Source organism: Podarcis raffonei, chromosome 1 (assembly GCF_027172205.1).
Source record: "Podarcis raffonei isolate rPodRaf1 chromosome 1, rPodRaf1.pri, whole genome shotgun sequence".
NCBI classification, from domain to species: domain Eukaryota; kingdom Metazoa; phylum Chordata; class Lepidosauria; order Squamata; family Lacertidae; genus Podarcis; species Podarcis raffonei.
This window is the reverse complement of record NC_070602.1, coordinates 22,420,520-22,435,221: the sequence shown is the minus strand read 5'-3', so window position 1 is coordinate 22,435,221 and position 14,702 is coordinate 22,420,520. Positions and strand designations below refer to the sequence as shown.

General features: G+C 42.9%; 1 protein-coding gene across 2 annotated transcripts in view; it reads left to right on the top strand.

The window, feature by feature from the left end:
• RIN3 (Ras and Rab interactor 3) overlaps positions 1-14,702 on the top strand; it is a 78,430-nt gene that overhangs the window by 12,937 nt on the left and 50,791 nt on the right. For both annotated transcript variants that reach the window (XM_053376474.1, XM_053376493.1), the window contains exons 2-3: positions 9,607-9,796; positions 12,024-12,138. In XM_053376474.1, the coding sequence (XP_053232449.1) occupies positions 9,607-9,796; positions 12,024-12,138 (305 nt within the window). The remainder of the gene's footprint in view (positions 1-9,606; positions 9,797-12,023; positions 12,139-14,702) is intronic.

Below are 14,702 nucleotides of genomic sequence, written 5' to 3'. Positions count from 1 at the left end.
TGACACAGGCAACAGGGAACTGAAAATAAATATCACCTTATTTGCAAATATCACCTCCTTTGCAAAGATTCTCAGGGACTACCCCACTCATTCCTCAGGGGGGAAATAAGTAGTAAGGCATGAATAGGAGGAGCCATAGTTGCCTCACTTCCCACTGTTAGGGATCGGCTGTGAACGGAGGTGAGTCACAAGCTGAGAATCATGAGACAAGTCAGTGGCTAGAAGAACTAATCAGCCAAGCAGGACCAAAGGGCAAGCCAGGAGTGGGAACCAAAGAGCAAGTCAGGTCTGGAGGACAAATCAGCTCTTTAGATTACAGTGGTACCTCGGGTCACAGACGCTTCAGGTTACAGATGCTTCAGGTTACAGACTCCGCTAACCCAGAAATAGTACCTCGGGTTAAGAACTTTGCTTCAGGATGAGAACAGAAATCGTGCTCTGGTGGTGCGGGGGCAGCGGGAGGCCCCATTAGCTAAAGTGGTAAAGTGGTTAAGAACAGTTTCAGGTTAAGAACGGACCTCCAGGACAATCAGTGGCGTAGCGTGGGGGGTGCAGGGGGGCCGGCCGCACCGGGCGCAACATCTGGGGGGGGGCGCTCGCACTCACAGCTCTCTGTCCCTACCGGGTTAGGGGGCACAAATTACTTGCCTTGCCCCGGGTGCTGACAACCCACGCTACGCCACTGAGGACAATTGAAGTTCTTAACCCGAGGTACCACTGTACTGCAGTGCGTTAAAACAGGTCTAGCCCACTGGTCAAGCGGCAGAAGCCCAGAGAAGCGGTGCTGGCAGTGGCACTCGTTTCCAGTGAGATCTTGCCAAAATCTCGTGAGATCTCACAGAACACACAGGATATTGCTAGATCTCATTGGAAGCTGCTTTCGGTGCTTCAGGGGTGCTGCTGCACAACACAAATAACAGGATGCTCCAGCCTTGGCATTAAACACAAGGCTGCCTTTGAAGATGGTTCAGAGTTGGTGCAAATTTCAGTGGCGCGTTTGCTGACTAGGGCAAGATGGTCTGAACATATCACACCAACCCTGGCACAACGGCATCGGCTACAAATTAGTTTCCAGGCTCAATTCAAATTGCTGATTTTGACCTGTAAAGTATTGTGCATCTCAGGACTACCAGTCACTCAAGGATCACCTCTCCCCATATGAACAACCTGGTTTGGCATCTGAGGTCCTTCTCCATATTCTCCCTCTAACAGAGGTGCAGGGGGTGATGGCATAAGAACAAACCTTCTCAGTGGTGGCTCCCCATTTGTGGAATGTTTCCCCAGGGGGGCACACCTGGCACCATTATTAACTGCTTTATGTGCCAGGTAAAAGCATTTTTAATCATTCGGGCCTTTGGACCTTAATCTGGAGGGTAAAGTATGTTTGTGACCTCTCCTTTTTAGTGGGGTAGTCCGAGTTGGATCTGCCTTTTTGTACATGTTACTGATCAACATTTTAGGGTTTGGGTTTGTTTTACTTTTGTCCTTATGCTTATTTTTCTTTTTGTTTCTGGAAGTTGCTTTGAGCCACTTTTGAGAAAAAAGCAACAAAACTACAACAGCAGCAACTCCTTCCTGGCCGGAAAAAAACAGTGGTATGCCTGGATGGTGGAATCAATCCAAATGTTTTTTTCTCCCACTGATAACAGCTGTCACTCAAGCATGTCCATCGCAGACTTCATTCTGTGCTCACCTACCCCACTTAGCCCTGCACTGAATTCTACCCCATCGTTATTTTTTACAAGGATAGCAACCTCAGGCAGGGGTTCCTTTGATTATATCATTCTATAAGCAAGGCCAGCTTGAGCAACCCCTTCAGCCATTTCAGCCATGCGTAAGTGTGTGTTAATCTGCTCCTGAATGAAAACCCCCTCCTTTGTTCTAGGGAGGAGGAGGAGAGGGGCTTATCCTTCCTGGTTCACAGCACACAGCAGTCTTTTGGATCGAGCAAGGTTATAAAAGGTTGTAAACCAGCATGTAATTTGGCTGCTTATTCCTAAGGAAATATGGTTTGGCAGTGGCGTGACTAATTGCACTGATACCCACAAGACCCCAAAGGCAAATTATCATGCCATTTATTCTCGCCTCCAGCTGAGCTGTCTCGTAACTCATGTCAAATAAAGTACAGTGCTTTGATGTAATTACTGTGCCATTAATTAAGCCATATCCCCAGTTACTCTTCTCAAGTCAGGCTGCTTTGCAGAACACTACATAAGCTTAGCCCATCAATAGCCGGGAAGTGGCTCTTTGGTGGTTAGGGAATATGGTAGTTCTCCAGGTAGACTTGTAGCCAAAATTTGAGCATTTGTGGTGATGGTTGCAAGTGGGACTGTTGGTGTGCTGGGGTCTAGCCATCCAAGGCAACCATTATGCTCTGTTCTTAAGCAGCTGCTGTAACTTCCCATTGGCCAAATTTCTAGCAGAAGTGTGAAGTGGCAGATAGGCAAGACAACCCGTCTCATGTGTTCACTTAGCAGGGGAGGGGTGTGTGTGATTATTTTAGATATTAATAATTCGCAGCATGAATCAATTGTATGCATAAAAGCTGAGTCCTTTTGGAATAAAAATTGTCCAGACCCATAATTATGATTCAAAGCTTTTCTAACCAGAATTTCTTCAAAACAAGTACAAAAGCACCAATGATACACCTGGAAAGAAGTACAAAGCGTATGTGTATTGAAGCATAGGTTCTTCTTCTTAAATATATAACTTAATTACAATCAGAGCTGAAATCAAAGCTCTGTCTCCCCCATATTCTGTATCAAGCCTGAGGCTATGCAGCTTCTGGAGAGGCATCATTTACAAATCCTTTTCTGACTATCCCTGGTAATGGAAGCAAAGCCAACTCCCTTCAAAATGGAGATTTGCAATGGAATACCTTAGTCACATGTTCTAAGGTTAAACACTCACGTGTAAGCTAGCAGAGAACATCAACAGTTACTGGTAATTATCAGCTCATTTAGAAGCTCGAAGAGCTTTTTCTAGCTTAGTTCACTCCAATGGAATTTTCCAATGTTAAGCCCTTAGCAATATACATACAGTGGTACCTCAGGTTACATACGCTTCAGGTTACATACACTTCAGGTTACAAACTCTGCTAACCCAGAAATAGTGCTTCAGTTTAAGAACTTTGCTTCAGGATGAGAAGAAAAATCGTGCTCCGGCAGCGTGGCGGCAGCAGGAGGCCCCATTAGCCAAAGTGGTGCTTCAGGTTAAGAACAGTTTCAGGTTAAGTACTGACCTCCGGAACGAATTAAGTACTTAACCTGAGGTACTACTGTACAGGCATTCTCAACAGTGAATGGTGTCTGGTGCCCACCGGGACTGGTGGGGCAGGATGCAGGGTACCCAAAGTTAGGTTTTGTCCTCCATCCTCCTCCTTGCTGAGATTTACCAGGGGCAAAAGGAGGAAGGGCCAACCCCTGGGACATGCAGGTGGGACAGATTAAGGCTGGTAAGGCAATGCCCCATTTATTCTAATGGGCCCCCACTGGTGAGATCCCATCCACTGGCCACACTCTGATATTGCATGTTCAGCATTAATGTGAAGGGGGCCTGTGTATGTATGCCTATGTCACAGAAGTCTTAAAGGACACACTAGTAAGGAAGTCATTTATTTATAGGTCCCAGGACACACCAGTTATTTATTTATTTATTTAAAAGCATTAGCCTGGGCAAAAATATGGTCTGCACAAGACATCTGAAACAGCTGGTGGTTGCTGCTTCATGTAAAGTTACAACAATATGATCATAGAGTTATTAGATAACTTTATTATTTCTCTTTTTTAAAAAAAATTAATTTTTATTAAATTTTACAATTTTCTTGTTCATCACAATAACATTATCTCAACAAAAAAGAAAAATACAGTTCCCCAATTCCCCCACCCCCTCCCCACTACTTCTCTCAACCCCGTTTTCTGGTTTATTATATTTTAACTTCTCCTGCTTGTTTTATTATATCTCAATAAAGCTTTCTTAATTTTTGAATATTATTCTGATCTTGTCATTTTTATATTGTCATTATTTTCAAATTACCTCTTACTTTTTATTATTTCTTCATTAATACATTTTAGTATCCATATTGTTTTGTTAGTTGTAAGAGTTTAATCAAACCCTGCTAGTGAGTCCACTTCTTTACAATATTTCTGTAAGTACAACATAAATGGTTCCCAATCTTTTTTAAAGTCTCTATTGTCTTTTTGTCTAATTCTTTCTGTTAGTTTCGCCATTTCCACATAGTCCGTCAGTTTCTCTTGCCATTCTTCTTTAGTTGCTATCATGTCGTCTTTCCATTTCTGGGCTAGTAATATCCTAGCCACCATTGTGGCGTACATAAATAACTTCTTCTGTTCCTTTGCAAGTCTTGACCTATAATGCCTAACAAAAAGGCTTCTGGTCTTTTAACAAAGGTCATTTTAAACATTCATTTAATTTCATTATAAATCATTTCCCAAATTTTTAAAATTAGTTTACAGTTCCACCTCATATGAAAAAAAGGTAACTTCTTTTTCTTTACATTTCCATCATTTGTTAGAACCCGTTCTGTACATTTTTGCCATTTTTATAGGCGTGATATACCATCACTACATCATTTTCATATAATTCTCTTTCAGCATTATACAATCAGTAAATTTTAGGTTCACTTTCCATAATTTTTCCCAGTCTTCCATTTGTATGTTATGTCCTAAATCTTGCGCCCACTTAATCATTGCACATTTAACCTCTTCGTCTTTGGTTTCCCACTCTGATAATAAGTTATACGTCTTCTTAAACAATTTAGTATTATCATCTATCATTTCTCTTTGGAATCTGGATGAAGTGTAACTGAATCCTTTCTTTTCATCTCCTTTAAATACCTCATTTAATTGGTGATATTACAACCAGTCTTGCACATACTTTGTTATTTCTCTTAAACAGGAACATAACAGCAGCAGGAAATGCCTGGCCCTACCTAGGTACAACTAAGTCTAGTGCCCCCTACTGACTAACCTGTATAATGGCAGTATTCACACAGTCTGTCCTCACATAGGTCGCCTTCACATTAATTCTGAATGTGTAGCTGCTGACTGGTGCATTGGCACCAAGGGAACATAACTGGTGGATGCAATCACACTCTCCCCCCACACATGTGAGAATAATTGTGTGTATACACACACATGGGTAAGAGGGAATGGGAATCCTAAACAATGGAACTGAAAGAACATTTGCAATGCAACAGGTACACATTCTGCAATGTTAATATGCTTAGAAGGATGCAAGATCAAGAGAGTGACTATTTCATGACCTGATAACATGATCTTGATCACCTGTAGGGACAGGGAAACATTCCTGCAATGGGAGCCAAGAAGTGGTCCCAGTGTTTGTCAGTCCTTCCAGTCTGTTCGCACTCATTGGCCAAAGCACCAGGTGGTAGCATTTGCACTGGGCATGGCTTTCCTTTTCACAAAGCAATAGGTTTTTCCATTTACAGATAGGTAGCCGTGTTGGTCTGCCATAGTCAAAACAAAAAAATTTTTTCCTTCCAGTAGCACCTTAAAGACCAACTAAGTTAGTTCTTGGTATGAGCTTTCATGTGCATGCACACTTCTTCAGATACCAGGTTTTTCCATTGTAATTCTTTAAAGAAAGGGGCCTCTGACTTGGATAGTTGCTGCTGAAAGTTCAGGGAAGAAAATTATTGAATATAGGGAACCTATATTAGAGCTGGTCTCCCCCCACCTCCACCCCACAAATGGCCTTGGCTGTAGGACTGTGTTACCCAGAAATCAATCATAAAAAACCCAACAAAGCTCCCACCTCCCATTGTTCCCTGTTTGATCAAGGGAGAAAGTGCTGCCTGCCGGCTGGTTGGAGCTGTCAGCCTGGGGTGCTATTCAAAGCACAGTGTAGATATAAGCCATTAGATGCACACAGAGTAAAATAGAAATGACCCGCTTCTCAACACAAATCCTGTGACAGGGCAGAGAAAAAGGGAGCTCAAAAGCTGTCCTATTTTTCTCCTCTCCTTTCTTTCTGCAGCTACCTGTTTTGTTTGCCACAGAGTCAGATTAAATAGCTGATTAAGCTTTTTCACAGCCCGGCCTCTCGATGCTCTGCCTGCTGAGAGCATTGCTGGAGCCAAATGTTGCTTCCACTGGCTCCATTAACCAAAATGACTTAAGACTTGGACATTCAGCAGATTGGGGGCGGGGAGGTGGGGGGAGAGATCCACTGGGGACATCAGTTAGATGTAAAACTGTCTTCCCGCTTGCAGCAATTGTGGGCTTTTGTTCCCTTGCAGCAAGGAGTGGCTTTTCTAATAAACTTTTAAAGAGGCACATTAAAAAAAAAATTTGATTGATTGGCGAAGGGAGGAAGCCCAGATTAACAGCTTTGCTGTGCACACCTAAAAGAAATATATTTAAAAAACTGACTCTTTTCAAGAGCTGATATGTGTTCTCATTTGTTGATTTAAATTATATTTTGCTTTAAAAAAAAATACCTGTTTTTAACTTTTTTTGTTGACTGTTTTAATAGTTATTTTATCTTTTATACCCCGTTTAGAAGTTCTATTTACAATCAAGTGGTATATACATTTTGTTAAATAAATAAAATTAGATAGCTGTAGACATTGTTTCTTCCCTTATGGATCAGTGTGACTTCCTTTGCTTTAAAAAAGTGACCTTGTTTCTTTTCACCCCCTCCCCCATCTATAATTGGGAAAACATCTCTGAGTACAATTGTATTTCTCTTCTAAATCTATTAGGGTTGTACAAAATTAAAATGCACATTCAAATCCCTAATCCTCTTACCTTGAAATGCAACCACATCATTATAAAAATTATCCTCCCTATGAATACTCTGAATTAATTCAATAACTGTTCTCAGTCACCACTCTGATCCTAAATAATTAACAATAAAAATGATTCCAAATAATATATTGTGGTTTTTTGCTCCAGTTTTTGCTTCATGTCCTATAACTTTACATTTGCACTTTTGTCTATTGCACGGTTTCCCAAGCTTGAGTCTCTAGCTGTTTTTGGACTACAACTCCCATCATACCTAGCTAGTGGGACCAATGGTCAGGGATGGTGGGAATTGTAGTCAGCTGGAGACCCAAGTTTAGGAAACCCTGGTCTATTGATTGGAACTCGATCCCCCATAGGACTGGAATTTTTGCAATAAGGAAAGTGATGGGGAAATGTACCGGGAAGCATGGGATGCCACACATGGAATTTGATACAACATCCTCTCAAACATATCAGGATGAAAATTCATTAAGCCAACGTCATCAGATCTCTCTGCAAACAAATCAGGATGGCTGCTCAATAAATATGTCATCTGGAAGCACCTTGGGATGGGATGAGAAGGCTGCCCCTAAGTCCTTCAGTTCAGGTGGCATCGCTCATTATCGAAGGAGCTAAGCCAAGACTGGCATGCTCCTTCCTTTGAACCTTTAGTAACTCCCTGGTTTAATTTATCAGTGAGTTCCTCACAACAGTACCACAGAGGGCTCTTATCTTCATGCCCTTCTTTTGTTCTTCTCATATCCAGCCAGTTGGCCTCCATGGGAAGCAGGACTATCCTAATGTTCTGCTTGGGAGAAAGCATCCCAGCATACAAAACTGGATTATACCAAGTTGGATCACTGGCTGATCTGGCTGAATACTGTCTTCATTGACTGGGAGAGGGTCCGAAGTATCTTAGGCAGGAACTTTCCCCCAACCTCCCAGGAGATGCTGGGAATTAAACCTAGGAACTTTAGCATGAAAAGCACGTGCCTTGCCATGGAGTTATCGCCCTTCCTTTAACAGAGTTTCCCCTCCACCATTATTTTCATCTTAGGGACCACTTGAAAGCACACTGCAGAGCACCAGAACTCCCTGGACTACAACTTAATAATAACTGCAGGACTGGCTACAAATGGGCCTGGTTCTCAGACACAGAAATGTAAACTATGGCTTCCAGGAACCACACAAATGTGTGGGCCCCTGGAGAGGAGCTTACAGCCTCTTTGCTTCTCTTTGCCTCTTTGGACCTTGTTTTGCCCCTGCATCACGCTGAGCTAAGCCAAAGTTTGGTTTAGTATGTCACCCGAACCCAGGACTCATGGTTAAGCTGTTGCCTTGCTAACTGTAGCCAAAAGCAACCCTCTCTGTGAGCCTGCACTTTTATATAGTCCTGGTAAGCTTATCAGGGCCTTGTGAGCCCAGCCACCATGGGGTTTTGGGTGGAAAAGCATAGAGAGATGGAGGAGGTTGTTCACCCTTTGCCTTGTCCAGCATTTCTCCACTGCAAATTTCATCCTGCAGGGTTTGAAATGTGAGCTTGCAGCTGAGGAACAGGCCAGCACCGCTCTCACCCCACTGCTTTTCTTGTTTGTTTGTTTTTTAAAAAAAAAGACCTTCCCTCCTACAAAAAAAAGTAGACGAAGCCTCAGAGCTCTACTGTTCTGTGCTTGCATGAGCCATCACGCAATTTCTCTTGCAATAACAATGCAGAGGTGGAGCTTATAATGTTACTCTTCACAAATTCTGTTCCACCTGCTCCTCACATCTGTGAATAAATCTAAATGTAGGCAGAAAACAGTCTGGATGTTTATTTTTAAAAGTGTTAATGATATTTTCGTAGAGCCTCTATAGGGACTCAGTAATAGATTGGTTAAGTCCTGGCCTGCTGTAACCTGCCCTCTGTGTTCTAAAAGTGAGACATCTTCTCAGAATATTGCTTTGTTTGTGGAAGAGTAAATTGCTGAAATGTATGTGTTTTGTGCATGTGTGTACATGTGCAAAATAAAGTTCAGCCAATGGAATTCAATATGATAAAATAGAGGTCTGATTGATGTTCACCTGTCTGGGTGAAGGTATTCTGCAGCTTTTCCATAATTAAAGTCCATCATATATTTAATTGTTATTTAATTATATGACAGTTATTCTTTAACTATTATATTTGATTCCTGTTGAATAATACTGAATCTTATCCAATATTAATGCAGTTATATAAACAGTAAACAAACATAGATACATATATAATCAAGCTTCCTAAATTGGTATTAGGAACATCTGTAATGATCAATAAACGTTAACCAAACAGTATAACAACAACAACAACAACAACTATTATTATTATTATTATTTATTATTTATACCCTGCCCAGTTGGCTGAGTTTCCTCAGTCACTGTGGGCAGCTTCCAACAGAATATTAAAATACAATAGTCTATTAAACATTAAAAGCTTTCCTAAACAGGTCTGCTTTCAGATGTTTTACAAACAAGATGTATTACAAACAAGGCTGATATTACATATAATAAAGGAAAAGAGTTACTAGTTCTTGTTTGACATTTCATGTTGCATTTACTGAAACTTCTTTTGTAGCCATAGTAGTAGGGAAATCAAATGCCAGAAACCCAAATAGATGAGATGGGTCCTTGTAGGGCAAGGAATGGCTGCACAAACTTATTAGGATTCCCAACACATTCAGCACAGTAATCAAGGGAAGCAGGTTAGTTGGATCTGACATAAGCTGCTCTGCCCTGTGTTTTCTGAGGGTCTTTCAATTCACACTTCTCTGTCCCAGTCAAGTTGCTGCAGCCGCCTCACAGGGGATTTGCTTGTGTCTTCTTGCAGACTTGTCACAGACACCAGTGAAGAAGTGGAAGATGAGAACCATCTGGGCAAGCCAATTACCCCAAGACATTGCTGTCCCCCACCAGGCATCAGTGTCCTTGAGAAGCTCATCAAGACATGCCCGGTTTGGCTTCAGTTGAGCATCAGCCAGGAAAAAGCTGTCCAAATACTCTGCAAGGAGCCCGTAGGGGTATGTCTACACTTTCTCTGAAGAATACTGTTTTGTGGTTCTTGAGGGAGATGACATGCAGACTTAGATCATGGGAAGCCAATGTGCTATACTCCAAACGTTGTTGAACTCCAACTCCCATCAGCCCCAGCCAGTATGTCCAATGGACAGGAGTGATGGAATCTGGGATCCAACAACATCTGAAGGGCAACAGATTTCCTGCCCCTAAACAAGATTCTGTTTTCTTGGTGTATTTTGCAGCTTTTTTCCTCCCCCCACTGATTTCACTATTTTAGACTGTTATCGGACGTTTTGTGGGATAGTGCATTTCAGCAAGTTATTATCACTAACACATTCATTTTTATTTGTGCTTTCCCTTAATATATGCATTCTGTACACACTTCTTCTTCTTTTTGGAAAACTGCACCGCAAAATTTGGAAATGTGGGAATTTAGAGGGACAGCTACTTTTCAATTTGTGGATTGTTTCAGGAAGTGCTGATTAGGTAGGTTCCCATTAAAATGCAAACATATCCAAATTTCTCCCCCACCTGTGCTCTGATTATAGTCTAGTGGCCTTTCTTTAGCAGCAGAGCAATGTATTTAAATGATAGCCATCTATCCAACCTGGTGTTGTTTGGCTCTAGGACTTGACAGTCAGAAATTCTGGACATATGGCAGAGTCCTACTGAAACCATCAACTCTGGTGTGGAGAGGCAGTGAAAGAAAGACTAATTCTATGATTCTATGGCATTAGGAAACAGGCTGAGAATAAGACAGCTAGTACCATTATGCCAATACTGTATATAAATCAGAGGTGGCGCCTTATCTGGTGTATTGTGTATAGCATGGGTGGCTCGCCAGATGCAGCTTGTCACGCTGGCCACGTGACCCGGAAGTGTCTGCGGACAGCGCTGGCTCCTGGCCTATAGAGTGAGATGGGCGCACAACCCTAGCATGGGTGGGGATACTTTGGCCCTGTGGCCCTCTAGATGCTGTGGGACTCATCAGCCTGTGGGACTCATCAGCCTGACCCAGGAATGCCAGTGGTCAGGAGTGATGGGAGATCTGGTCCAATAACATCTGGGGGACCACAGTTTCCCCTGTTTCCTTGTATATAGTCTGGTTTCCTGTTTTCAGAAAAGGGCATCATAGCCAGGGGAGGTCCATACATAAAATGTGCATGTGTTAATTTATCACTTAAGATGCATAGGCTGACTCTCACAGGCAGAGGTGTCCTAAAAGTAAAGGGTGTGTTCTTTTTTTAGTTTTAACAGTGACGAAAATGGGGAGGAGATCCAGGACCCAGTGCCCCCAAAACCCAGGCCCATCCCTTAACAGCATTCCTAATCAGAGTCCATTCTAAAAAAAAAGCATATTGTAGAGCTGGCAAAGGTGCAGAAAAGCGTAATCAACATGATCAGTGAGCTGGGGCAACACCCTATGAAGAAAGATGACAACACTGAGAGCTTTTTACTTGCACATGACAGCCATTTATAACATGGTATTGCACATAGTACTCGGTCCCAGCGCCTGCCACCCGGGTGCAAGTAGATAAATAGGGACCGCTTACTAGCAGGAAGGTAAACGGCGTTCCGTGTGCTGCACTGGCTCGCCAGATGCAGCTTGTCACGCTGGCCACGTGACCCGGAAGTGTCTGCGGACAGCGCTGGCTCCTGGCCTATAGAGTGAGATGGGCGCACAACCCTAGAGTCTGGCAAGACTGGCCCGTACGGGCAGGGGTTCCTTTACCTTTACTGCACATAGTGTGGAGAAAACGGATACGGTTCTTTTTCTCAGTCTCCCAAAATACCAGACCCTGGGGTTATACAATGAAGCTGAGCACTGGGAGATTCAAGACAGTGTCTTCACACCGTGCATAGTTAAACTGTGTATTTTTCTGATGTATGATGTAGTAATGGCCACCAACTGCTTTGAAAGAGGATTAGAGAAATTAGTGGAGGCTATGAATGGCATTTTACCTACAGGATCGGTAAAAGCATGTATCTGAATATCAGTTGTTGAGAGAGGGCTATTGGGCTCAGATCCTTTTTGTAGGCTTCCTGTAAGCATCTGGTTGGCTGCTATGGGAACAGAACATTGGTCTACTCTAGACCTTTGGTCTGGTCCAGCAGGGACCTTTTATGTTCTTAAATAAAAGGTACATAAATCTTGACCCAGTTCTGATATAATGACTTTTTGTTGTTGTTGCATGATATAATTTCACGCACCCTCTTTTCTCTGGTTAGATATTCATAGTTCGGAAAGATGAGAACCTGAAAAATCTGCTTCTCTCAGTTCATTTCCCAGCCCTGGTGGAGGCTTCTGACATTTCAGAATACAGGATTAAAGAAGAAAAATCATGTAAGTTTATTCCTGAGTTTTGAAACTTATCTCTCCACCAAACTATTTTGCACCCTGTCCACAATATACCTGCACCTAGATCATTTTCAATGCAAATGTGTGTGTCTCTTCATTATGATCTTCATTAAGATTCAGGACAGGCAAAAGAAAGTGCTTCTTCACAAAGTGCATAGGTGAACTATGGAATGCACGCTCACAAAAAGTAGGGATGGCCACCAACTTGGATGGCTTTAAAGTAGGGATTAGACAGATTTGCTGAACATAAGGCTCTCAGTGGCTACTAACCCTGATGGTTATGTTCTACCATCACTGTCCAGAGGCAGCATGATTATGGATACCAATTGCTGGAAACCACAGATGTCCAGCTGCTGCTTTGAATGCCTCCAGCCAAGGAGAGCCCAAGCCTTAGGAAAGAGTTTCCCTGTGGTTTTTCCATTCTCTTATCATTGTCTCATAAACACATTTCATATCAGTGTCTTCTCAAAACACTGGTTATCTTCACCAAACATGTTATGTCTCCACCTCCTGCTGGGCTTCCTGTTAATGAACTCCTTGGCCTCGCATTAAATACAAGTGTTCCTCTCCATCCTTTTTATCTAACCAGTTGCCAAGATTCCACACTGGCAGTTTCCTTTGCCTCAGTGAGAGTCCCTTTGAGCCACAAACAACTTTTCTGACTGCTTACGCACTGGGCGTTCGAGTTGGAATTATCATTTTGCAAGGCGGCCATACGATGATGTCATCCATTCTTGTTCCTTCACAGTGCTTCTTTTGTATTTCTTTTCTTACTGCAGAAAGCTGAAGGGCCCCCTCAAACTGTTGCTGCTGCTGTTGTTAGCAGGTGTAGTCTGCAACATGCCAGTAATACTACATTAATGGTGGACAGTAAGCGGCCCTCTGGAGGTTGTTGGACTCCAACTCCCATCAGCCCCCGTCAGCATGGCCAGTAATCAAGTCTGATGGGAATTGGAGTCCAACAGCCTCTGGAGGGGCACAGGTTTCCTGTCCCTGTTCCTTCTTGGCATTCACACGAATTGGATGGCCTTCCTGTCTTCCTTGTCCTCAAGTATCTACTTTGTGGAGTTATACTGCCCTTGCAGAGTCTAGTTTACCTATCATGGCTAATGTAATGACCTATCCTCAGTGATTTTGTCTGATCCCTTTCCACAGCTGTAGAAGATAATGGCCATCACTATGTCTTGAGGTCATGAATTCCACATTGGAATTGCTTTGCTGGGTCAGACAAATGTCCAAAATAAAATGTTAATGAAAGAGCCAAAGTTTGAATCAGGGACGGTGAGGAAAGGAGCACATCTGGTGTGGGCTGCTTCCATGTGACACCACAGCCCGGCCAACAAGACATTCCAGACAGGAGTTGGGGTGCATGAGGCCCACACCATTAAGTACACCACAGCTGCTGGATAAAACACAACATCTGGAAGCTTTAAAGGCATATCTCATCGGGGAGGATATGGAGGAGAGGGATGGCAGACAAGGATGGAAGGAGAGTGAGGAAAGTGCAAGGACGAACTCTACTAAAGGAGGAGGAGGGGAGGAAGGGAAGAAAAGAAGGATGTTGCCCTACCTCGATGATGGCTGAGGAACTAGGGTGGGAAGAGGAAAGGGGAAGAAAGAGGGAAGGGTCTAAGGCTGTTGGCCCAGTGGTGAAACAAGTGAAGAGAAAGGGAGAGGAGGAAGGATAGAACATGTGGAAACTTTATATTTACAAATAGAGATGCTTAGATGAAGCAGGCATCTCTGAAGATAAGTGACCACCTGGAGCTCCAAGGATCCTTGTAACCTTAGACAGGGCATCCTTGAAAAACTGTATAAAACTACACCAGCTGGATGATCTGCTTGCTTATACGGGGAGAAGGCATTTTACTTATGTGATTTTTGAAGTGGGATGTGTGCCCCTCCTTAATTACACTACTGGCAGTTTTCCAACGTAGACCTTCTAGTTACATAAGCCACCACCGCATGCCGGCCTTCACAGTTCCTGCTGATAAGGTTATTAAGTGAATTCAGATGCTAATGGCTACCCTGGAGTACCACAGCCTTCAAAATACAATGCCCTGTGCTCCAAGCAGCCTGGCACACAATGGCCCTCTTGCTGATGAAATTTCTCCAGCAGAATGTTCTCAGAAACTCCATTCACAGGGGTAATGAGTTGTGCCAAAGAGAGGTCAAACGCTTTAAACACATATATACTTTTCACAGTAGTTAACCATCTGAACTTCACAGCCTCCCGCATCCCCTCCCTGAAAAATAAAATAAAATAAAATGAGAGTTACGTTTTACCCTGATGCCCCCTGGAGAGCTTGAGCTCATTTTCTGATAAGCAGCATTGCAAGCTGGTGGCGTTTGCCTCGCTGCTGCTGCTTTTGGAAAGGTTAAAAAGAAGCAGCAAGCAACCAGCGTGCATACATTTCTTTGAATATCTGGCACTGCAAACTGCTCAAGCCGCAGAAGTGCTTGGGGAATATTCATGGGCTTTATGGCATATCATGATTCAGAGAGTGTTAAATTAGCTTGAACAATTGAGGAGCTATGAAACTATCTCG